This window comes from Aquarana catesbeiana, linkage group LG08, assembly GCF_042186555.1.
Source record: "Aquarana catesbeiana isolate 2022-GZ linkage group LG08, ASM4218655v1, whole genome shotgun sequence".
Taxonomy (NCBI): Eukaryota; Metazoa; Chordata; class Amphibia; order Anura; family Ranidae; genus Aquarana; species Aquarana catesbeiana.
The window spans coordinates 153,795,378-153,822,183 of NC_133331.1; the positions used below are offsets into that span (position 1 = coordinate 153,795,378).

The window sequence follows — 26,806 nt, forward strand, 5'->3', positions numbered from 1 at the left end:
TAAAATGTATGTCCTTTTTTCCGACAAATAGAGCTTTTTTTTGGTGGTATTGGATCACTTCTGCGTTTTTTAATTTTTTGCACTATAAGCAAAAAAAGACTGACAATTTTGAAAAAAAAACAAAAACATTTTTACTTTCTGCTATAAAACACATCCAATAAAAAAATTTAAAAAATTTAATTTTTTCATCAATTTAGGCCAATATGTATACTGCTTTTTTGGTAAAAAAAATCCCAATAATCATATATTGATTAGTTTGCGCAAATGTTATAGTGTCTACAAACTATGGGAAATATTTTTGGAATTTTTATTTATTATATACTAGTAATGGCGGCGATCAGCAACTTATAGCGGGACTGCAATATTGCGGCGGACAAATCAGACACCTAACTGGCACTTTTGACACTTTTGGGGACCAGTGACACTAATACAGTTATCAGTGCTAAAAAATATGCACCGTCACTGTACTAATGACTCTAGCAGGGAAAGGGTTAACATCAAGGGCGATCAAACAGTTAAATGTGTTCCTAGGGAGTGCTTGCTAACTGTGTAGTGGGTGCTTGTACTGTTGGAAGGCAGAGATCCATGTTCCTGCTTAGCAAGAAGACAGGATCACAACCTTTCCTTGTCACAGAATGGCAATCTGCCTTGTTTACATACAATGCATCCGGAAAGTGTTCACAGCGCTTCACTTTTTCCACATTTTGTTATGTTACAGCCTTATTACAAAATTGATTTAATTAATTATTTTTCTCAAAAGTCTACAAACAATACCCCATAATGACAACGTGAAGGACTCTCAGACCATGAGAAACAAAATTCTCTGGTATGATGAAACAAAGACTAAACTCTTTGGCCTGAAAGGCAAGCGTCATGTCTGGAGGAAACCAGGCACTGCTCATCACCTGCCCAATACCATTCCTTCAGTGAAGCATGGTGGTGGCAGCATCATGCTGTGGGGATGTTTTGCGGTGGCAGGAACTGGGAGACTAGTCAAGATTGAGGGAAAGATGAATGCAGCAATATATAGAGACATCCTTGATAAAAACCTTCTCCAGAGCGCTCTGGACCTCAGACTGGGTCGAGGGTTCATCTTCCAACAGGATAACGACCCTAAGCACACAGCCAAGATAACAAAGGAGTGGCTACGGGACAACTCGGTAAATGTCCTTGAGTGGCCCGGCCAGAGCCCAGACCTGAACCCGATTGAACATCTCTGGAGAGATCTAAAAATGGCTGTGCACCGACGCTCCCCATCCAACCTGATGGAGCTTGAGAGGTCCTGCAAAGAAGAATGGGAGAAACTGCCCAAAAATAGGTGTGCTAAGCTTGTAGCATCATACTCAAAAAGACTTGAGGCTGTAATTGGTGCCAAAGGTGCTTCAACTAAGCATTGAGCAAAGGCTGTGAATGTGCATGTAATTTTTTTTTCTTTCTAATTTTTAATAAATTTTTAAAGATTTCAAACAAACTTCTTTCACGTTGTCATTATGGGGTATTGTTTATAGAATTTTGAGGAAAATAATTACTTTAATCCATTTTGCAATAAGGCTGTCACATAACAAAATGTGAAAAAAGTGAAGCATTGTGAATACTTTCCGGATGCACTGTAGGCAGATCAATGCTCTGCCTGTATCACTAACGATTGGCGGGTCCAATCACAGCAGTAGCGGGTCGCCAGTGGCACGTGTGTGCCAGACCAGACCCAGAAGTGCAGAATCATATACAGGTTTGTGATTCTGCCCAGAGCGGCCACCCTGCCGCAGTAAATGTACGTGGGGCCGTTGGCATCTGGTTAAGGTGTCTAAACCCAAACACATAAAGTTCACATTTGCAGGTAAAAAAAATGTGCATTTATTATTTTTTTACTAGGAGCCTGCAAAGCATTGTACCCAAGATCAGCAGATTGCGGGTGCAATTCAGGACTCCTGAAGACTGTCAGTGTAAGATGTCTGCTCGTACCTCATACGGGCAGGCAGATACACACTGACAGGAAGAAACAATGAACTACCTAGAGCGCTTAACGGCACCCTGGTAGTTCATTGAGAACTACAAGCCGACAGCCGCAAAGGCTGTCGGTAATTGTAGTTCTCCCATTCACAGAACTTTGTGACAGCGAGTTTGGGGAGGAGATTTCCAGCTCGCTGTCACTAGTGGCGGTGGGTCGGGGAGAGGCTGCAGCAGTGGGAACATGTTACACCCTAAAAACAGGTGGAACGTGACAAAGGTCATCTTATCCTTTAAACTAAATATGTTGCTGTACATGTTCTTGTAATTTCCCATTTAAACCTATTGTTTATCACAAAGATCTGGGGAGCATGTTCCAAGCAGTAAGATTACTACAGCCTGACAGGGCTCCTCTCCCCCTCCTCAACTCCTTGATCCTTCATTATCCTATATTCAGATACCCTGACAAATAGATACCACTGTAACCTGACTCACCAACTGAAGGTAATCTCAGATAGGAGATAGTACCCGAACTTTGAATAAGTAATTAGGGTTTTTTACTCTGATGTAATATTATATAAGCACTATGAAACATACACTACTTTGCATTATGATAACTGTAATCTTCTGATTTGAAACTATTCACTATGACTGACTGTATCTATTCATTATGTAGCCACACTTTGTTTTATGTTTCTATGCTTAAATCTCTCTCCTTCTGGAGACAAATAAAAACTTTTCTATTAAAAAAAAAAACCTATTGTTTATATTACGATTATAAAGGATTTATATAGCACCAATAGTTTGAGCAGCTCTTTACAAAATAAACGGAGACAGTACAGTTACAATACAATTCAATACAAGAGGATTTAGAGGGCCCTGCTTATGAGAGTTTACAATCTAAAAGAAAGGGTCAAGTTATACAAATGGTAATGGAGAAAGTAGATGTACAGTTTATAATGTGGGGTCAGAATAGGCCTGACTGAAGAAATGTATTTTTAGGGATTGTCTAAAGGCGAACAAAGTAGGAGATACAGTAGCTGGACAGATTGGTGTAGGGAGTTCCAGACAATGGAAGAGACTCTAGAAAGGTCGTGGAGCGAGCATGGGAGGAGATGATGAGGGGGTTAAAGTGATTGTAAAGTCAGAAGGTTTTTTTATCCTAATGCATTATGCATTAAGATAAAAAGCCTTCTGTGTGCAGCAGCCCCCTTCAGCACCCCTAATACTTACCTGAGGTCCATATAGATCCAGTGATCCATGTTATAAGAATGTCTCGGCTGCCCGGGACTCCTCTCCTCATTGGCTGAGACAGCAGCGTGGCGCCATTGGCTCCCACTGCTGTCAATCAAAGTCAGTCAGCCAATGAAAATAGAAAGGGGGCGGGGCCATGCTGCGCTTCCATATCTGAATTTACACAGGGAGCTGTGACTCAGCTCGGGTGCCCCCATAGAAAGCTGCTTGCTGTGGGAGCACTCAACAGGAGGGAGGGGGCAGGAGAACCAAAGAGGGACCCGAGAAGACGAGAGGATGATCCGGGCTGCTCTGTGCAAATCCACTGAACAGAGGAGGTAAGTATAACATGTTTGTTATTTTAATGAAAAAAAAAACAGACTTTGCAATCACTTTAAAGAGCAAGAGATCTTGGGAGGAGCAAAAAGGATGGTTTAGGTAATATTTTGGCAATAGGTTGGTGATGTATCGCGGGGCAGAGTTGTGGATGACTTTGTATGTTAGCATTTTGTTGGGTGAGCCAGTGAAGGGATTGACAGAGAGGGGCAGTGGACACTGAGTGGTTAGTAAAGTGGTGAAGTCTGACAGTAGAATTCATGATAGACTGAAGAGGGATAGTCTATGTCAATGTTTCTTAACTCCAGTCCTCAAGGCACCCCAACAGGTCATGTTTTCAGGATTTTCCTCAGATGAAACAGCTGTGGTAATTACTAAGGCAGTGAAACTGATCAAATCACCTGTGCAAAATAATGGAAAGCCTCAAAACATGACCTGTTGGGGCTCCTTGAGGACTGGAGTTGAGAAACACTGGTCTATGTAACGTAAAGCCAACAATGAGGGAGTTGCAATAGTTGAGGCAAAAGATAACAAGGCTGTGCATTAGTGCTTTGTGATGACGTTGGTTTAGGTGCATATTTTGGAGATGTTACAAAGGCTTAAGGCTGCAAGATTTGGACAGCGATTAGATGTGGAACCAAAAGAAGAGATCAGGGTATGGAATTACAACTAGCACCCTGGCACAAAGTTGCTTCATTGAGCTCAATGGAGAAGTCAAGGGAGGAAGCATAGGAGAGGGTGTTGGGGGGGGGGGGGATATATGAGCTCAATTGTGGAAATTCTAAGTTTGAGGAAGTGGTATTACATTCATACTGGTTTGTCAGTTATTAAATTTGTGATACCCGAGGATGAATGAAGCCATGGGAGGCTATTAGCTGACCCAGATTAGAGGTGTACAGGAGAGAATAGAAGGAGTCCAAGGTCAGAACCTTGGGGGACTTCTACAGAAGGAGGAATTGTAAGTAACATTTAAGTTGAAGTGACTGAACGCACTGCTGCTTTTGACTATTAGTTTCAGAAGATTTAGAGTGAAATCTGCTGATATCACTAGTGTGAGGCTCACTGTTCTCCTTGCTGGAGGCTCTGACATGAAAAAGCAAAACCTACCTCTACCAAGAATGTCACCTTCACAAAGAGCCACAGTACAGAACAATGCATGGTAAATCAGTAATGAAGAGAAGATCAGACACAAGAGAGCACAGGCAATACTGGGAAGTAGGGATAAGCTTGGATTTTGTCTGAACCCAAAAGGTAGCTAGCTCGTAGTGCCAGGTCAATTGGGGGATTCCCTTATTTCCACTAGGCCATATTAAGTCAATTATGTCACAATCCCCACCTCTTTGTGTGTGGAGCAAGGAACCCCCTGCCCACCACTGATTGGCCCGGCGCTGACAGCTTTCTCCTGGGTTCAGTTAAACATGGGTTCCGATGAGAACTCAAGAAAAATCCAAGTTCATCCCTACTGGGGACAAGTCCTTTGCGCTCTTCCTGGCTTCTTGCAGGCTGTTTCTAGAGGTCAGTTCCTTTTTAAGACCTGACTTTAGCCTGGATAGGACACTGTAAGCTCTAGCATATCCACTGACTTATAGCCGTCTTGCTCTCACACTTGGTAATTGTGTTAACTATCCGCTTGCTTCTTTAGTATGTTTACAAACAGCAACTAAACAGAGGCAATGTCATTTCCTGACTAATATGTCTAGGTCCAGCTTTTTAAACAAGGCAAACATGACTCTGCTTCATTTCCTAGTACTTTATGTTGCAGTGCTGTTGAACAGGGCACATTTGTTCCTAAAAAACACTTAGGACCCAGAGGGACTAATGGGGAACAGAGACCTGTGTATTCCATTTTCATTGGCATATCTCCAGTTACCAATTGTATTCAGAGTCAGTATGAAACCCTGGATTGTAAGTTTATGTTGAAACCTCAAGCTCTTTTCTCCTTGCAGCTCAATATACTTTTGCTTTCCATTTGTTACCTCCACATGTATTTTAACTACATAATTTCCCGTTTAATCCTTAAGGATATAAAACATCCAAATACACATTATAAATTAGGCAATGTTGTTATTCTTATAAAAGGGATAGAAAATATCCAGTGCAATTAAATAAAAAAAAGAGGTTTGTAAACATTTTGCCTTAAAGTCCAGATTTATGCAGGTATTTATATATCACCAACAATTTATGCAGCCCTTTACATATATTGTAGATTCACACCAGTCCTTGCCCTAAAGGAATTTAAAATCTAAAGTCCCTACCTCACATGCATTCACATACTATGGCCAGTTTAGAAAGGAGTCAATTACCCTACCAGTATGTCTTCGGAGTGCAGGAAGAAAGCCAGACAAGCACTGGGAGAACATACAAATTCTTTGCAGGTAGTGTTGTGGTTGGGATTAAAATTGAGGGCCCAAAAATACAAATCACTAAACCACTGTGCTTCCCCCGATTTTGCTGCCGTGGATACAGCCAGATGTTTGGGATCAGCTTCAGACAGGAAGCATGTACAAATCAATGACAGGCTGCCATGGTACACAGACAGCTTGCATCCAGTGCCGCTAATCGGTCCATAATTGCAGGCAAATGCTCCATGTATGATTACATGTGAGCAGTCAGTCTGTCATTGATGTGACATTGATTGCAAAATCCTAGCCTCACCTGCTACAATAAATGAGGATCTGAATGGTTTATGGCCCTAGACAGCCAGGTGAATGAACACAAATTGTGATATCAAGACCGTGTGCAGACCACTCTTGTTGCAAACATTTGTGAAGAGAAATATGTTTTGAAAAATGTTTGAAATGTAGACAGATTCACATGAAGGTGATGCCTTAAAAAAAAAAACAAACAAAAAAAAACAAGTTACCTTTGCTTCACTGAAATATAGGTTTCTTCTGAGACAAAAGAATTATAAAACAGAGATCAGGGCTTGCAAAATGTTAAATACTGTCTGAACCATACTAGGAACCTCTGTGGCAATTGCTAAAAACATATCCTACTTTCTTCCCAATTTAATAGAAAGCACTGATCTGCATTTAGAGCTTCTATCTTTCTTTGTTCATTTCCTGAATAAAGAATAAAGTAGTGACAGCCCTGTACATTTGCGACTGCATTTGTTACATCTAAACCACACATTTCCCATATACCTCCAAAGTGGATATAGTGCTCAGTGACACTTTGCCTAACAGTATAGATTAGGGGTCTCCAAACTTTTTAAACAAGGGGCCAGTTTACTGTCCTTCAGGCTTTAGGGGAGCAAGACTGTGGTCAATGAGAGTAGCCTGTGGTCATACCCATATTGGGTATTAGTGACAGGAATAATCTCCTATTGGTGTCAGTGGGAGGGATAGTGCCCCATCATTGGTGTTAGTGGGGGGAATAGAGCCCCATCATTGGTGTAAGTGGAAGGAATAGTGCCTATCATTATTGACAGTGAAAGAAATAATGTTTCAATGTTTATTTCAGTGGGAGGAAAAGTGCTTTATATGTTTGGGAGAAATTCTCAAAGTCCGGATAAAGGCATGCAAAGGGGCGGCAGTTTACAGACCACTGCAGAATGCTAATGTTTTAGGTGTACCTAGAAATTAGAAGGGTGTCATCAATACTCACACCCGAGCTTCACCCTGAGAATCGTTGACCTTGATCCCAGATAGCAAGCAATTGAGCTGTTTGAAAATGATTTGCTAAGCTATTTCTAGACTTGCCAGGCTTCACAAGTTTGTTGCACAATTGCAGCAAGTCCGCATTGCATGACTACAGATCAACTTTCTTTGCAAACATTCTGCAAGTCTGCTGCAAGTTTTGGTTCAGTTATGTTGTGCAATAGTCATCTCACCACTGTGACTTGCAGAGTTCTTTCTATAGAATCACCACTGCAACTTTGCTCTTGCTAGAGACTTGCTTCACAAATTTGCTACAAATTGGGAAACTGTCAACTAGAACTTGTGCTTTAAGTGCTCTGCAAGTGTACAACTTGCCAGTGAAAATGTGCAACAAGTTAACAAGAATTACAGTTCAACACTGCCACAAATTTGTGGCAAGTTATCCTTGCTATCTGGGATGTGGTGATCATTGTATCATGTGTGTAAATGGGATGATTTACCAAAAAAAGCAGAGAATATTTACCTAGCAAAGTAATTGTTCATGTCAAGTGTTTTTTTTTTCCACTTTTACAGCCAGATTGGGATAACACTTTCTTTATATTTGTTACATGTCCCTATTCACATAGCATAACTGTGCTGGCAGATCCTATTATCAATTGTAAACTAGATTTCAACATTGTCTGTCCTAACAAAGGCTTAAAGATCTGGAGACTTGGGGTTTGCATTGTATGTTAATGAGGGGGAATTTTTTCACAATAGCTTGCATTCCTGTGTATAAACAAATAAGAAAGGTAACAAATATATTTTTCGGTATACTGTGTGAATGAACACACAGCAAACATATAATGGTGATTTATCAAAATTGACTGCAAAGTGGAAATACACTTTAATGGTTATGGGGAATCTGTATTATTTTTTAATACCCAGTAATGTGCAAGTGAAATTAAACAGAAACATTTATTGCACACGGTTGAATGATTGAAGTGAATACAGTTTAACCCTAATAATTTTGTCATTCCACAATTCTCTAATCATTTAGCAAATTAACCTCAAAGTGTATAAGCAATGTATTAATACCAGCTGCATTCAGGCCGCACCTGGATTCTGCCATGAGTATATGATTGTTCTGAAACCTTCCGATGCATCCATTTTTTTACTATACATGTATGCTTTATATTATCGAAAATCTAAATTAGCATTGTTATCATAATGCTTATTATAACTCTTATTGTGTATCTGTTTCAAGTAATATACAGTGGGGACGGAAAGTATTCAGACCCCGTTAAATTTTTCACTCTTTGTTATATTGCAGCCATTTGCTAAAATCATTTAAGTTCATTTTTTTTCCTCATTAATGTACACACAGCACCCCATATTGACAGAAAAACACAGAATTGTTGACATTTTTGCAGATTTATTAAAAAAGAAAAACTGAAATATCACATGTTCCTAAGTATTCAGACCCTTTGCTCAGAATTTAGTAGAAGCACCCTTTTAATCTAATATAGCCATGAGTCTTTTTGGGAAAGATGCAACACGTTTTTCACACCTGGATTTGGGGATCCTCTGCCATTCCTCCTTGCAGATCCTCTCCAGTTCTGTCAGGTTGGATGGTAAACGTTGGTGGACAGCCATTTTTAGGTCTCTCCAGAGATGCTCAATTGGGTTTAAGTCAGGGCTCTGGCTTGGCCATTCAAGAACAGTCACAGAGTTGTGAAACCAATCCTTCGTTATTTTAGCTGTGTGCTTAGGGTCATTGTCTTGTTGGAAGGTAAACCTTCGGCCCAGTCTGAGGTCCTGAGCACTCTGGAGAAGGTTTTCGTCCAGGATATCCCTGTAGTTGGCCGCATTCATCTTTCCCTCGATTGCAACCAGTCGTCCTGTCCCTGCAGCTGAAAAACACCCCCACAGTATGATGCTGCCACCACCATGCTTCACTGTTGGGACTGTATTGGACAGGTGATGAGCAGTGCCTGGCTTTCTCCACACATACCGCTTAGAATTAAGGCCAAAAAGTTCTATCTTGGTTTCATCAGACCAGAGAATCTTATTTCTCACCATCTTGGAGTCCTTCAGGTGTTTTTTTAGCAAACTCCATGTGGGCTTTCATGTGTCTTACACTGAGGAGAGGCTTCCGTCAGGCCACTCTGCCATAAAGCCCCGACTAGTGGAGGGCTGCAGTGATGGTTGACATTTTACAACTTTCTCCCATCTCCTGACTGCATCTCTGGAGCTCAGCCACAGTGATCTTTGGGTTCTTCTTTACCTCTCTCACCAAGGCTCTTCTCCCCCGATAGCTCAGTTTGGCCAGACGGCCAGCTCTAGGAAGGGTTCTAGTCATCCCAAATGTCTTCCATTTAAGGGTTATGGAGGCCACTGTGCTCTTAGCAACCTTAAGTGCAGCAGAAATTTTTTTGTAACCTTGGCCAGATCTGTGCCTTGCCACAATTCTGTCCCTGAGCTCCTCAGGTAGTTCCTTTGACCTCATGATTCTGATTTGCTCTGACATGCACTGTGAGCTGTAAGGTCTTATATAGACAGGTGTGTGGCTTTCCTAATCAAGTTCAATCAGTATAACCAAACACAGCTGGACTCAAATGAAGGTGCAGAAGCATCTCAAGCATGATCAGAAGAAATGGACAGCACCTGAGTTAAATATATGAGTGTCACAGCAAAGGGTCTGAATACTTAGGACCATGTGATATTTCAGTTTTTCTTTTTTAATAAATCTGCAAAAATGTCAACAAAATATGAGATGCTGTGTGTACATTAATGAGGAAAAAAATGAACTTAAATGATTTTAGCAAATGGCTGCAATATAACAAAGAGTGAAAAATTTAAGAGGGTCTGAATACTTTCCATCCCCACTGTATTTTTACTTTCCATTTCTGAAACCGAACATGTTGAATTCTCCTATTACTGGTTTTAGTCTTCCCCGTGGGACTTTTTTTTAGTTTAAAGGGGTTGTAAAGGCAGGAGGTTTTTTATCCTTCTGTGTGTGTAGCAGCCCCCCTCAGCCCCCCTAATATTGACCTGAGGTCTCTGTCTAGCGAAGTACACGAGTGTCTCAGACATCTGAGATTCTCCTTCCTGATTGGCTGGGACACAGCAGCTGCGCTGTTGGCTCCCACTGCTGTCAATCAAAATAAGCTAACCAATCAGGGGAGAGGGGGGTGGGGCCATGGCTGGGCCCCGTGTCTGAATGGATACACAAAGCTGTGATACAGCTCGGGTGCCCCATAGCAAGCTGCTTGCTGTTGGGGCACTGAACAGGAGGGAGGGGCCAGGATCACAGAAGAGGGACCCGGTCTAGTCTGCTCTGTGCACTGCCACAGAGCAGGTAAGTATAACATGTTTATTATTTTTATAGGGAAAAAAACAAGCCTTTACAATCACTTTAAGTGTCACCAGTTCTTGTCACTTAAATCAGATTAAAGTGTGGAAAATCCTCATCAGATTTTCACAGCCAGTCACACTCAATCTGTAACAGTTACGATTTGGATTTACTGGGGGAGTTAATGCTGGTAAATGAGAAAGCCAAGGCTAATAATATCAGCAGTGATTACAGCTTTAACCAAATTCCATATGTTCTATCAGGGAACAATATCACTTTTTTAAATTATCTATTCTATTGATTATTATTAATAGAATAAGAAAGATTAAATGTGATGTTTCGATTCACATAACTCACATATCCATTATAGATTACAGCTACTATAGAGGGAAAAATACATATAAAAGTAGCATATTTTCTATATGCTGTTTGGTATTTAAATTGAAGAGAGCTAATTAAGGGATATTGACTTGGGATACAGGTAGGAAAGGGAATTATTATTAATTGCTAAATTTTCAGTGGTGAGATTTTTTCTTACCTCCTGGCTCACTGACACTGGTCACTAGGACAGAAAGTAAGGAGAAATTTCTTCAACAGAATAACAAACATCAATATAAACCTTTGTTTATTCAAGTTAGGATTATTACCCTAACTATACAGGAAGCACAAGAAGAACCAAACCAATGGTCAGAGATGTTTTAAATGATCAATAAAACTAAATCCAACACATTTCCGGGGCTCAGACACTCCCCTGCATCAGGGCTTATGTATTATGAAATCTCAAATGTAGTTGGACTGGACTAAAATGCAAAAACAGTTTTATAAGTTACTACATACTATATTACCAAAAGTATTGTGACACCTGCCTTTATACGCACATTAACTTTTATGGCATCCCAGTCTTAGTCCATAAGGTTCAATATTGAGTTGGCCCACCCTTTGCAGCTATAACAGCTTCAACTCTTCTGGGAAGGCTGTCCACAAGGTTTAAGAGTGTGTCTATGGGAATGTTTGACCATTCTTCCAGAAGTGCATTTGTGAGGTCAGGTACTGATGTGGATGAGAAGGCCTGGCTCGCAGTCTCCGCTCTAATTCATCCCAAAGGTGTTCTATCGGGTTGAGGTCAGAACTCTGTGCAGGCCAGTCAAGTTCCTCCACCCCAAACTCTCTCATCCATGACTTTATGGACCTTGCTTTGTGAACGGGTCCAAATCATTTGATGGAGGGGAGATTATGGTGTGGAGTTGTTTTTCATGGATTGGGCTTTCAGTAAAGGGAACTCTCAAGGCGTCAGCATACCAAGACATTTTTGACAATTTCATGCTCCCAACTTTTTGAGAACAGTTTGGGGATGGCCCCTTCCTGTTCCAACATGACTGTCCATAAAGACATGGATGAGTGAGTTTGGGGTGGAGGAACTTGACTGGCCTGCACAGAGTCCTGACCTCAACCCCATAGAACACCTTTAGGATGAATTAGAGCGGAGACTGCGAGCCAGGCCTTCTCGTCCACATCAGTACCTAGCCTCACAAATGCACTTCTGGAAGAATGGTCAAACATTCCCATAGACACACTCTTAAACCTTGTGGACAGCCTTCCCAGAAGAGTTGAAGCTGTTATAGCTGCAAAGGGTGGGCCAACTCAATATTGAACCCTATGGACTAAGACTGGGATGCCATAAAAGTTAATGTGCGTGTAAAGGCAGGTGTCCCAATACTTTTGGTAAGTTTCTACCATTGGCAGTTTGTGCAGTGTAGAGCTGTCACCAGACCTGGAAATGAAAGGAAATCTTCCTATTAGGGACTGAAGTAGCAATAAAAACAAGATAATGTAAAGTTATGGCCGGAGTTCCAATTTAAAGGGAAATTTTTTCCTATAAAATATTATTTCGATTAAATAAAATATTATACAGTTTGATGCCTGTGAAGGCTCTCGTTTATCCAGGCCATGGTATATCTAGAAGTAGTTAGTCACATTCAATTGGACTGGATTGGTTCTGTTATGTTGAAACAGCTAAGAAAAATCCTCAGGATTACAAAACAAGTCCAGTTGAATATGATTACTTACAACTAGATATTCAGTTTGATGGAATTATTTTTTCCAAATTATCCTTTAAAATGATCTCAAAAGAAATTAGGTTTACATAATTCAAAAAATATCTTGACACACCAAAACGAAAGTTGGCTATAGGAGCATTAGTTGCCAGATTTATGTATCTCTTTTATAATTTTCAAGAGATTTACTTATGTATTATTTTGGTCATAATCACTTCATTAAATTTTTGGTTTGGTTACTTAATTGTATGTGGTAAGAAAGATTCCTGAAGGCGTTTCAGGTCAAAACAGTGTCAGGTTCCATAACAGCTGGCTCCGTCTGCACTGGAACCAGCGCCAGTCACTTTCTTGCAGCATGACTCCCTTGTAGGAGTTCCTAGGCTTAATGCACTTGTGTGAACTGTGTCATATCTTCTAGTGGAGACTCTGCTACCATTGAAAGCATTAACCCGTCATTGTTGTGCTCTGAGCAGGAATTTGGCTGTTTTATTATTTCTTATAGCTGATACCCCCTCTGGGACACCCTAACCTGCAGGTGTTTTTCTCATCAAGACACAAAGGTTGTTTCATTTCAGCTTCTCAAAGGATAGAGGTCCTTGCAGGGAAAGTTTAAGGCAAATAAGAACCTGGACAAAAATGAACAGTGGTGGGTCTGTTAAAATAACACATTTACTATGCTATTTTCCCCAGCTACTGCAAACCTGCATTGTAACTGTTGACATAAAACCTTTAGCCTAGTTACTCATGATCTCTGTAAAAATAATAGCAAACGCTAAATTTTTGACCGCACACACTTCTGCAGTCAGCACTAGTTCCCACTTCCCATTCTCTGTATTTTGGCTGTCAAAAGCTGGTAGATGTATGTATTGTACATAGAAAAACAATTGGCATTAAAGAATTTTAAATATTTTATCAGTAAATACAAATACATCTATACATAAAATACTGTTGAGGGAAATGTGTAGTTTTAATAAAAGAGAAGTTCGGGGTCCTTTTTTTATTCAAAATCCTACTTACCTAGGTGGATGCAGCATTGGTCCCCCACCAGCTCTAAGACTGAGAACCGAGCAATCAAAGAGTGCTGATTGGTCGGTCGGACTGTCAATCACAGCTCTCTGCTCTGCCCCCCCATGCTCTCACTGCATTGTTGGGTTGTGGAGGGGGCGGGAGCTGCTGGCTCAGCCTCTCAGCAGCTTACTGAGAGGCTGAGTCAGGTGGCGGTCCAGGGTTGTGGGCAGATCCCGACTTTATTGTTGTGATCTTGCCCCAGCCTGGACTGGCCCTTTGACGTCAGCCGACAGCAGGCTTCAGCCCGCTGTCTGCTGAAAACGGGTTACAGGAGTGCATTTCATTCTGCACTCCTGTGACCCGTTTGAGCTTTGGCTGTACTACTCTTTTAATGAAGAAGCTATTACAGCAGAACTAAACCCCTTGATTTAAATATTTCTAAAAACAGATAGATTCAGGGCATGCCTTGAATGATAATTGTCACAGATGCTTGTGCTCTCAATTGAACGGTGAAGCCATCAAATTGCTGGTGTCTGTATGGCAATGGCAACTGTAGATCAAACAAAGGCTTATGCCACGTACACACGACCGGACTTTTCGGCATCAAAGGTCCGACGGAACGAATCTGTCGGGCAATTCAATCACGTGTGGGCTTCATCGGACCTTTTCTGTCTCAAAATCTGACCGACCTTAGAAATAGAACAAGTTTCAAATCTTTCCGACGGACTCGATTCCTATCGAAAAATCAGTTCGTCTGTATGCTAGTCCGACGGACCAAAAACGACGCAAGGGCAGCTTTTGGCTACTGGCTATGAACTTCCTTATTCTAGTCCGGTCGTACATCATCACGTTCGAAACGATCGGACTTTGGTGTGATTGTGTGTAGACAAGTCCGTTTGTTGGAACTCCGTCGGAACTCCGTCAAAAAGTCCTTCAGAGTTCAGTCCGACGAGAAGTCCGCTCGTGTGTACACGGCATAAGATGGCAGCTTTATTGGCGGAAAAGGATAGGAGGGTTTAGTTCCATTTTAACTGGGGGTTGCCATAATTTATCACACACTGGCTTATTGTTCAAAAATGCAATATTTAAAAGTGTGATTGCCAATAATAACATATAATAATAATCAGTACAATTCATTACATAACAGAAAACTGAAATAGTCACATAGTGATTTAGGAAAGGGGATCATGTTGCCTCGTCCCACGAATCAGTGCTGTGTCTTATGCCTGAACACTATCAGTGTCAATGGATGGTAACCATCATGTACCCTGTGTAAGCTCCAAAATCATCCAACATGTGGCTATTACAGGTTTAGGACTGAAAAGTAATGGAATAGTGCAGAGAAGTTGATTTTAAGTGGGTTGGGCATTCAAGAGACTGTTACTTTAAATGGCAAAAATGACAGGGTAACATTATTAAAAAATTGTGTCCTTTGAGTTAAACTTCTCACAAACCCAGATGGCTTGTACATCACATAGTGCAAGGAAATGTTGTGGTGTTAATCTTAACTTAAAAAGTGGTAATAAACCCAAAAGCAAACATTTTTATATTGCAGCGTACCAATTCTTAGATGTGATGGTTGCATTTGTTTTCTTTTCTCTTCTTCATTTTTACCTGGCAATCTGGCCAGTAAGTCTGCTGTTTTTAAACAGAACAACTCCCCTGTAAATGTAGCAGTTACAATGTTGGGACAACCCATATACCACTGACAGGGGTGCTTACAATTATCTTTAGCTTTTATTTATTCATGTAAAACCTTTATCCCCCCCCCCAAAAAAAAAACTGTTGCTGTAACTGCTTCTGTAACTGTAGTGTAAAGTGGAGTTTGGCTTCAATTTGTTAGATTATCTAAAGCTGCCAGTACATCTAACACTCTCCTTACCCTAGACTGACAATGCTGCTTCCCAAAGGTGCCCCTGTGCTCTTTCATCCAGAGTGGGGACACTTTTGAACTTTAGGAGGTGTGTTATTGTTATTGGCCAGATCACCAAGTAAAAAGAGGAGAAAGAAAGTAAAAAAAAAAAAAAGAAAAGAAAATGAATGCAGCTACCACATCTAAGGATTGGTAAGCTGCAATATATTACATTAAGGTGAATTTACAAACTTTAGAAAAATCACAATTTGAGTATATGTGCTTCTTCTGCAGCAAACATGTATATAAATGAATATGTGTCATTTAGACCCCTTTCACACTAAGGCGGTTTTCAGGAGTTTTGGCGCTAAAAATAGCACATGTAAAGCACCTGAAAACTGCCTCTCATGCCTCCCCAGTGTGAGAGCCTGAGTGCTTTCACACTGTGGCTTTTAACCCCCGCTAGCAGCCGAAAAGCATTGCTAAAACAGCGGTAAAGCACTGCTAAAACAAGCTTTACCGCTAATGGACTCGCCGCCCCTGGTTGACTGGTGTCTAAGAAAACTGATGTTTTAGAAATAAGGATTTTTTTCTCTTGTTCAAACTTTGATTTTGTTTACTAATATTTATTAGGGGTGCGCATCTTCACTGGTCTCACAATTCGATTCGATTACGATTATCTGGTCAACGATTCGATTCCGCGATGCATCACGATGCATCACGATTACCGACGAGCTCCCACTTCCGCTTGGGCCGCCTAGGCGGCCCTTCCACCCTGCAATCTTCTGGGACACATCACAGTTCCCAAAAGATTGCCCGGCTATGCAGGAAAGCGCAGTGAGACATGCGCACCCGGCTGTGAAGCTGCAAGCTGTCACAGCCGGATGCCCACAGTAGTATTGCCAGCGCTGTGGACAGGCGGGGGAGAGAATGGAGGGTTTGGGTGGCCACGTCGCTGGATTGTGGGACAGGTGAGTGTCTATTTATTAAAAGTCAGAAAATGCACTTTTTTTGTAGCTGCTGACTTCTAATAAACAAAAAATTGACTGGAACTCCACTTTGAATTAAAAATAACCTCACTCCCTTAAAAAGTGCACTAATCCGGTGCACTACAAGGTACAGACATTCACACACACACGGCTGCTGGGAGGTCAGAAGGGATAGAATCCACAGATGACAAACATGCCTGTGAAGTTCCCTGTACTGTGTCTGTGCTGACCAGTGGCAGCTGGTGCTCAACATTTTTTTGGGGGGGCGCAAACAAACTGAAAAATACTGAACCTCCCCCATCAAACGCAGCCACTGTGCGCATCAATCGCAGCCACTGTGCCCATCAAACGCAGCCATCTGTGCCCGTCAAATGCAGCCACTTGTGCCCGTCAAACGCAGCCACCTGTGCCCAAACACAGCCACCTGTGCCCGTCAAATGCAGCCACTTGTGCCCGTCAAACGCAGCCACCTGTGCCTGTCAAACGCAGCCACCTGTGCCCGTCAAACGCAGCCACCTGTGCCCAAACTCAGCCACCTGTGCCCAAACTCAGCCACCTGTGCCCAAACTCAGCCACTTGTGCCCGTCAAACGCAGCCACTTGTGCCCGTCAAACGCAGCCACTTGTGCCCGTCAAACGCAGCCACCTGTGCCCAAACTCAGACACCTGTGCCCAAACTCAGCCACCTATGCCCAAACACAGCCACCTGTGCCCAAACGCAGCCACTTGTGCCCGTCAGACTCAGCCACCTGTGCCCAAACGCAGCCACTTGTGCCCAAACTCAGCCACTTGTGCCCGTCAAACGCAGCCACTTGTGCCCGTCAAACGCAGCCACCTGTGCCCGTCAAACGCAGCCACCTGTGCCCAAACTCAGACACCTGTGCCCAAACTCAGCCACCTATGCCCAAACACAGCCACCTGTGCCCAAACGCAGCCACTTGTGCCCGTCAGACTCAGCCACCTGTGCCCAAACGCAGCCACTTGTGCCCAAACTCAGCCACCTGTGCCCAAACGCAGCCACCTGTGCCCATCAAACGCAGCTACCTGTGCCCAACGCAGCCATCTGTGCCCAAACGCAGCCACCTGTGCCCAAACTCAGCCACCTGTGCCCAAACTCAGCCACCTGTGCCCAAACGCAGCCACTTGTGCCCGTCAAACTCAGCCACCTGTGCCCAAACACAGCCACCTGTGCCCAAACTCAGCCACCTGTGCCCAAACGCAGTCACCTGTGCCCAAACTCAGCCACCTGTGCCCAAACGCAGCCACTTGTGCCCGTCAAACTCAGCCACATGTGCCCAAACGCAGCCACCTGTGCCCGTCAAACGCAGCTACCTGTGCCCAACACAGCCATCTGTGCCCAAACGCAGCCACCTGTGCCCAAACTCAGCCACCTGTGCCCAAACTCAGCCACCTGTGCCCAAACGCAGCCACTTGTGCCCGTCAAACTCAGCCACCTGTGCCCAAACACAGCCACCTGTGCCCAAACTCAGCCACCTGTGCCCAAACGCAGCCACCTGTGCCCAAACTCAGCCACCTGTGCCCAAACTCAGCCACCTGTGCCCGTCAAATGCAGCCACCTGTGCCCAAACGCAGCCACCTGTGCCCAAACGCAGCCATCTGTGCCCATTAAATGCAGCCATCACTAACCCCCCACAATTACTTTCTTTTAATAAATGTATTACAATGGATGCTGTGCCCCCCCGTATGTGCTTTTAAAAAACGATGTCACTTCATACCAAATTTCGCCGGTATACGATCATGTGACTCCCGGCTCATCCCGCCCCTCTCCGCTCTCCTCTCACGTGTCTCCTGAGTCCTGACGTCAGCGGGGAATTCTCAGTCCCGCCCACTGACTATAGTTATCGTATCAGAAGAGAGGCGGGCGGGACTGAGAATGCCCCGCTGACGTCAGGACTCAGGAGACGGAAGAGGAGAGCGGAGAGGGGTGGGACGGGACGGGAGTCACATGATCGTATACCGGCGAAATTCGGTATGAAGTGACATTGTTTTTAAAAAGCACATACAGCGGGGGCACAGCATCCATTGTAATACATTTATTAAAATAAAGTCATTTTAAAAATACGCTCGGAGCGCTTTCCCGGGAGGGGCGGGGCAAGTAATAATGACGTCACCGGGCATCGATTTTCCGGTCCTTATGCATCGATGCCGCATCGGGGACACCCGAATCGCGATGCATCGATGCAACGATTAATTTCAGCACCCCTAATATTTATATATATAATTTCTTATAAGAGTAACTACATACATAATAGTTTAAATGAGCAGACCAACAGGCATATACTTCTGTTTCCTCCCACACGCCAAAGACATGCTGGTGGGTGAATTGGCTCCTGTCTAAAATGTCCCTAGTATGTGTGTGTATGAATGTGAGTTAGGGACCTTAGATTGTAAGCTCCTTGACAGCAGGGATTGATGTGAATGTACAATATATATGTAAAGCGCTGTGTAAATTGACGGTGCTATATAAGTACCTATAATAAATATTAATGTAATTTTTAATTTGTGAAACATGTTACCTTTTACATCTGTTCTAATTGAGGACAAATATTGATGAGATCTTTTCTACAATAGTAGCGTCTGAAACTGCTTGGAAATGATGTAGTGTAGATGTGTGGTCCCATGCTGGAATTACAATAAAAATTATATTTTGTACCAGATACTGTATCTTTGATATTAGAACACAGGTAGGATTTTTGCCTCAATTGATGGACAAACCTTTCCCCAGGTCAATATTGTGAATCTTAGATAAATCTTAAAGATATATGTACATGACAGGAATGAGAGTTTTACTTCTAATTTTTCTTAATTTAATTGTAGACACAACCTGTATATAACCTGTATTGTGACTACTGAATGATTTTAAATAAAGAAACCAATGTGTTTTACCTATTTTTCTCCATTTTCTTCTTAGCCCCCTACTCTGCTTCATCTTAGGATGATTTAAAAAGTATTTTTGACTCTTTTTTAAGTGAAATACTACATGGACTAGGTTTCTGTTCAGTTTCCATTCAGGCCTCAGGAAAGCTTGCAAAAGTCTGTTAAACCAAGTGCTAGAAAAGGGAAAGGACGGCAGGTTTGTATATTTATGTATCTATGGAGACTCTTCAAACAGTCTCCCCTCTGATATATGTTTCTTTATTTGGCGTTAACATCTTTCAAGGCAGCTTCATCCCTCATCCATCTAGAGCACAATTGGAACTATGTTCTTGGAAGTCACTGGGTTATGTGATACCCTAATCCGGAAAGGAAGGGGGATACCATAGTGCTAGCTTTTCTCTCTTCTTCACATACAGCTTTGGATTTCTAACACTGTGCCTAGAGAGACAGAATAAAACTGCTCTAAAGTGTTACTGGTGAAATGCACAGCTAACAGCTTATATAGGCTGCTTCTCAATACTGTAGCAGCAAAAAGAAAAACAACATATAAAATTTTTTTTCTTAGCCATAAAAAGAAATACATACAGTATGAAAGTAAGGGGTGTCGGTGTTAAGACCTCCCGAACTCATGGGCCTGCGACAGCGGAGCAGTTTCCAGGCTCCCCTTTTCTCTAGGCAGGTGGGTGGAGTTAGATTTTCGAATCAACTAATCACCTGTCAGGACAGGTCAAATAGGGTCAGCCGACCTGTTCAGGTCAGCTGACATTGTAGGTCAGCTGATCTCTAGGAACATTCTGGAAGATCAGGTCACATGACCTTTTGGAATCTTCTAGAAGGGGGTCCCCCCTATATAAGGCAGCTCCCGGGGGTCCCACTCCTCCTTGTGAGCTCCCCTCCCTCCCTCCCTGTCACGGCCTAACTATTATGTGGGTTGGTCACCTTTCATTTGCTAGAAAGGGGGACAGTTAATAAAAATGGTTATGATGTATGGCAACCCGAGCCATAGTGGCTGGGTTGTTCTTTCACTGGTCTGTTACGAGTAAGCTTATTATTATTTCATTATAACAGTGTTATTTATTATTGAATTGTTATGTTTAAAATATTTACAGTATCAATAATAAAGAGGCCGTGGCCATTTTACCTCCACCATTTAGCTCTTGTCTTTATTCTGTGGCCGAGTTAAGGTCATAACGTGGCCCCAATGATATAATGCATTGTAACCAGCCCATGCAGTATAATGGATTAGAATCATTATATCACATGGGCTGTAGCTGTGAGCAGATTTTCATCATTGTGTATATCCGCTTTTAAGCTTTTTTAAAGCAGTATCATATCTGGATTTTTTGCTTTGTTAAATGTGATAAATTATTGTTGTTACGGTCAGGGCTTTTTTTCTCAGAGAATGGGTGCAGGAACTCCGCCTTCCGGAGTTATCCCTGGTCTCTGCTCCTACCCACCTCCGAGTACCGTTACTTGATTCCACCCCCTTTCCACCTCCCAATACTGCCCCTTTTAGAAAATACAGAACCAAGTAACATTTGTGGTACTAATTAATTTGTATGGAATTTGTTAAAGATAACAAGAGCAGTAAAAAAGATCCCCTGCAGCCACCAATAGACACCCCCCCCCCAGCAACAATGGACGATCTGCAAAAAATACCCCCCTCCAGCAACAATAGACCCCCAGCAGCAACAACAGATCTCCCACCCACAGGCAGCATCAAAAGACCCTCCAGCAGCCAGCTACAATAGACTGCTCCCTCAACAGTAAATCCCCCCAACAACAAGTGACCTCTCAGCAACAATTGATCCCCCACCAGCAACAACAGACATCCCCCTGTAAAAATAGATTGCTTCCAGACACAATAGGTCCCCCAGCAGCAACAATAGACCTCCCCAGCAACAATAAACCCCTGCAAAAAAATAGCACCTCCAGTAACAATAGATCCCCCAGCAGCCAGCATCAACAGACACTGTAACACAATTCAGCACCCCTTACAATTACATACATTCAGTGCTGAAGGTGCCGGAACTGCATTCCCCCGCGTTCCCGCTGAAAAAAAGCCCTGGTTACGGTACTCATTGAGTAATATAAACTTCTTTGGGGATCCTGCTGGATCATGGTTGCTTATGTCCTACCTTGGTTCTTTGTGCACATATATTGCTGGTAGACAGGTGGCGATAAAGGTTCATTCTTCTGCTTTATCTGCCTTTTAGATGAGCACCCTTGGAATTTGGAAATCTAGGTGCTCCCTTTATGAAAATACTGATTTCAATAGGAAAATAGAACAAGTCTTTTTGCTGTCTTTTTATTGGTCATTGAGGCTGCCTATCGCAATAATAGGCAAATGGGAAACAAGGGGAACTGGGTCTTTGATGAATTTGGTATTTGTGTAGCAGAGCGTGTCAAGGTTTTGTGCTCTTGGTGTTGTGTCAAAAAGCGGAAATTTAGGAAACTGGAAATGCATTATTTTGTATTTTGTTGTCACTATACAAAGATTCGAATCTCTAAAGGTACACTTCAACATTAGAGTTATGTACTATTTATTAATTATTTTTCATAGGTATTTTACTCCTAACACAATATGCATACTTACAAAAAAGAGCATTGCATTTAATGTATATAAGTATATAAGATATGCAAAAATATCCCCTCCAGAAAGAATCTCAGGTACTGCTATGTTTCACATGGCAGGCTTGTAAGTGTCTGAACCACCTATTGAATATTTAAAGCAACCACATTGGCTTTGGGATCACAATGACGATCCATTTTTGTATATATTTCCAGGAAGGATTGCTTCCAAATCTTCCCTATTAGTACTAGGAATGTAAAATACAAAAGAGTAAATATAGTTTGTATTTCATTCTTTCAGCAAATGTCATGATTTTGCCATTTTCAATTAAAAGAAATATATACATTTTTGTTACAGGTAGATGAAATTTACCATGACGAATCTTTGGGGGTTCACATCAACATAGTATTGGTCCGTATAATTATGGTAGGGTACAGACAGGTAAGAAATTCAGAGAATGTATGTTGAAAAATAATAATGTGCTGTGAAAATACAATGCTGATGTATTAACCTATTAAAATATATATCTAAATGTGTTTAGATTTAAAAATGTTCAAAATAATTACATGATATAATCAACCTTGATGTTTTGTTTTTACTTCAAGCATTTTAAAGTAAAAAAGAAACTATGGGGGTACATATTCTAGTAGTTTGTGTAATTTTTCATTGACATAATAGGGTGTGTAATAAAAAGTGAGGCCATTGGAAACTGAATATGTATGGGCCACAAAGCAGCCAGCACAGATCTGCCTTGTCATGAACTGTCAGATGCTTATCATGGTGGAATCTAGCTTTGTAATAGCTACATCTGACCAGTTACACAACCATTTTTATTTTTTATTCATTATTCTATTTTCAGACAGTTACAAATTTCATACAAAACACAATTTGTTCTCCAATAGTCTCACTTAACTCTCAAAGGGATCCAGATCAAAGCAGTAGCATGTCAGTGTGAAAATATTTTGAAGTGGTAATTCTGTTTAAACATTTAGTCCTCTAGTGCTGTGTTGCTAAGTACCAGTCTGATCTTGTCTCCCTCTGGTAAGGTCTGCTTCATTTATGTGATGTTGACCATAAAACGTTTTAGTTGTTCTTTATGTTTACCTCTGTACTTTTGGAGACGGCAACTTTACACAACACACAATGATTATACGCCATTAAACCTGGCTTTGAGTGATGTGCTTTTATTTTGTATATTTAAAAAGTTTTCTTAAAGATAATATGACTTCCTGCTTAATAATGTATTTTGGTTACCCCAACCTCTGAGCTGCACTGCTTACTTATATTAATGCCATTTGACATTTTAAGATCGCAGTGCTTTCCCCCTTTTTTTAACATTGTGTTTCTATTTGACAGTTTGATTCATGTGTCATATAATGCAATGTTATAGTATTTTACATTTTTATTATATTAGATCAAAGCAGTCAGCTGTGTAGCAAGGCCAGCTTCATAGAGCTGATTGAAACAATGTTGGAATTTCTAATCTTTAGCAAAGGGCTGAATGAGGGCTGAAGGCAATCTTTCAAAATGGTCACACTAATAGTGATCTTAGTTTTAAATTGTGACACTGACAGACTTAGCAAAAGATGATACTAAGTCCAATATTTGTCATCTGATGGCTATCCAAATTCATTCCCCTTGAGAATCAATTACACAATTAGCCCTGGTTCACATTGGTACGATTTGGCATGCAATTTGACATGTCAAATTGCATGTCAAATCAGCGGCAATTGCCAGCAAATGGCAACGTCCTAATCGGTGCAACGCTGCATTTGCAGTGCCACACCGATTTCAAAAAGTAGTTTCTGTACTACTTTTTGCGATTTCGGGCTGCGATTTACATTGACATGACAGATGTCTATGAAATTGCAGCTGAAGTCGGGACTGACATGCGGGAGTGAAATTGTGCGAGTTCAGCTGAACTCGCGCAGCTTCATTCCCACAGCTCAGTGTGAACCTGGGCTTACAAGTCATTTTTTTCTGTTAGTAGCAATATTATTTAGCAGTCTGCTTAATAGAATATTTAACTCTGGATTCATACCACTTCCATTTTATCTAGCATGCACTGATCCATTTTTTAATGCATTGTGGTTGATTTACTAAAGGCAACCAGACTGTGCACTAGTAAATAAGCAGAAGGTCTGCTGACTTCCATCAACCAATCGTGTGCAAGCAAAAATGCTGTTTTTTTATTTTCCTTGCACATGATTGGGTATTATTTGCAAAGTGAGGCTTTACCTCATTTACGAATCTCTGGAGCACCTGCACTTTGCAAAGTGCACAGTCTCTTTCCCTTTAACAAATCAACCATTTTGTGTTGCATAGAAGTGTATTTTTTTAATGTGTTGCATTGATGTGCAGGTTTGTTGTTCACAGCAAGCGCCCCACTATGTTATTTTTCTTTCCTTAACATTTGGTGTGGCACATTGCACTGCATTTAAATATAATTTTCAAGTTGAACCCAATTCAAGTTAGACCACCCCCAAACCCAGGTACTTACTTACATTTTCTCGAGGGCAGCCTCCTCTGTTTTTTATAGCCTTCTGCACAAAATTTTTGCTAGCACTACATGAGCCAGCACAGTGACTTTCTATAAATTTGAAAGGGACTATACTTGAGATACTGTTGAGTTTCATTCAAGTTTATAGAAGTTATGACACATGCAGCAATGAAGAAGATTTTGTGCAGAAGGCCATAAACACCAGAGGAGGCCACCACCATCAGAAACAGGTAAGTAAGCGCGTGTGTGTGTGTGTGTGTGTGTGTGTGTGTGTGTGTGTGTGTGTGTGTGTGTGTGTGAGACATGTGCACTTCCTTTTGTTCCTAATTCGTTTTCAAACGAAATTTGGCATATTTGTCCATTCAGAAGCATCAGAATGAACGAAAGACTCTTTTGATGAATGCATACGAAAACGAATTGTCAGAAAGAACGAAAACCCCAAAATCTGTTAGAACAGAAAACGATTCAACCTACAAGTTTAATGAATCGATTACATTTGGAAAATTTTGTTTTTCTCATTTTCTATCATAATTAAATTATTAACTATTATTATAGTTTTTATTATTATTTATTATTAAAAAACTATTAAATTATAGGTAAAATAGCTGAAGTCAGTAATTCTTCTATTCAGGTCTCTGCGCCATAACAGCTAATTTGGGATAGATTAGATTTACATTAGAATTAGAATTTCCTTTCAAATTGGGTAAAGTAACTGTTATGCCATGTACACACGGGTGGACTTTTCGACCAGACTGGTCTGACGGAACAAATCCGTCGGACAATCCGACCGTGTATGGGCTTCATCGGACCTGCAGTGGACTTTTTCGGTCGAAAATCAGACGGACTTTAGATTTGGAACATGTTTCAAATCTTTCCGCTGGAACTTCGCCGGACCCAGTTCCTATCGAGAAATCCGCTAGTATGCTAGTCCGACAGACGAAAACCGATGCTAGGGCAACTATTGGCTACTGGCTATGAACTTCCTTATTTTAGTCCGGTCGTACGTCATCACGTACAAATCCATCGGACTTTGGTGTGATCGTGTGTAGCCAAGTCCGTTCGTTCGAAAGTCCATCAGAAGTCTGTCAAAAGTCTGTCAAAAGTCCGTCGGAAAGACCATCGGACCTTTGATGCTGAAAAGTCCGCCCGTGTGTACACGGCATTAGTGAACATAACGAATACAAATGCAGTCGAAGTTACGAATGCCGCATCTAAACGAATGGTATGGAACGAATACGAATGCATCCGAAGTTACGAATTATCCAAAGTAACAAATGCTGCATGTAAACAAATGGAACGGAACAAATTCGAATGCAGTCAAAGTTACGAATGATCCGAAGTAACGCAATGCCAATCATAACGAATGACCTGATAAACGAAAAAAAACAAAAAACGAATATAACGAAACTAAACAAATTTTTCGGTAGTGCACATGTCTAGTGTGTGTCTGTGTTTGGGATGAAGGTGGGGAGGGAAATCTAGCTTAGAGTAGGTTAGAGGATGCTGTTTTTTCTCAAGGACTTAGTTGTGGCTGCCCTAAAACTCCAAACCCTAGTTGTTCTAGAAACATATGGCATTTTTGGTGCATTTTTTTCTGAATTAGGACTCACTTCAAGTTACCCATCCTTTAATTATGCTTATTTCAATGCTTGCTGTAACTGAATAATAACTATGCTTCTTTATTTTAAAATATACAAAGTTTGGACATTTTGTAGTAAAGAGGTCATTTCTCTAATGTGATCTGATTGTTGTACTCTCTCTGCAGTCCATCAGTCTTATAGAACGTGGAAACCCATCAAGGAGCCTTGAACAAGTTTGTCGTTGGGCCCATTCCCAGCAACGTTCAGATCCAGATCATGCTGAGCACCATGATCATGCTGTGTTTCTCACCAGGCAAGATTTTGGTCCTGCAGGTATGCAAGGTACTGTATTTTGTATGATGTCAACCAGGTATGTGCAGCATGCTGGTTGAGAGTGAGAACATAACCAATTGCTAATCTGTTTGTGCAGATAGATACTTGTAGGCTAGTTATAGATCAGTTTTGTTGGCCGGCTAAATTGCTTTGTGTGTGTCTTGTTGACTCTGAAGTGTATATAACCTACTAAAGAAAATGGTTTGGCTAAAAGAGGGACTTTCACTATTCACCAAATCACTTTTTACACAATTGATTTACAAACAATGGTCAATTTAAAACAAGTATATTTTTAAAATAATTTTTGCTAGATTTTTTTTTCAGTTCAAGCACTGAGCCTGCATTATTTATTTTTCACCTGTAAAACCAGTTAATATGCTTATATGTCACAACAGGCCAGTCTTTATATTTGTGTTGCTGCCTGTCAGGGTGTTTGTGTTATTGCATTTTATTTGGCCACATCATGCCGGCTACTGAAACCCTTAGGCCCCCTTTCACACTGGGGCGGGAGGTGCTTCGGCAGTAAATCGCCGCTATTATTAGCGGCGATTTACCGTAATTTTAGTGGCAGT

The 26,806-nt window shown here is 41.5% G+C and overlaps 1 protein-coding gene across 1 annotated transcript in view; it reads left to right on the forward strand.

Moving 5' to 3' along the window:
* Positions 1–26,806, forward strand: part of ADAMTS14 (ADAM metallopeptidase with thrombospondin type 1 motif 14) — a 351,673-nt gene that overhangs the window by 119,039 nt on the left and 205,828 nt on the right. Inside the window, exons 5-6 of the mRNA XM_073596577.1 lie at positions 22,179–22,262; positions 26,087–26,243. Of these exons, the coding sequence (XP_073452678.1) occupies positions 22,179–22,262; positions 26,087–26,243 (241 nt within the window). The remainder of the gene's footprint in view (positions 1–22,178; positions 22,263–26,086; positions 26,244–26,806) is intronic.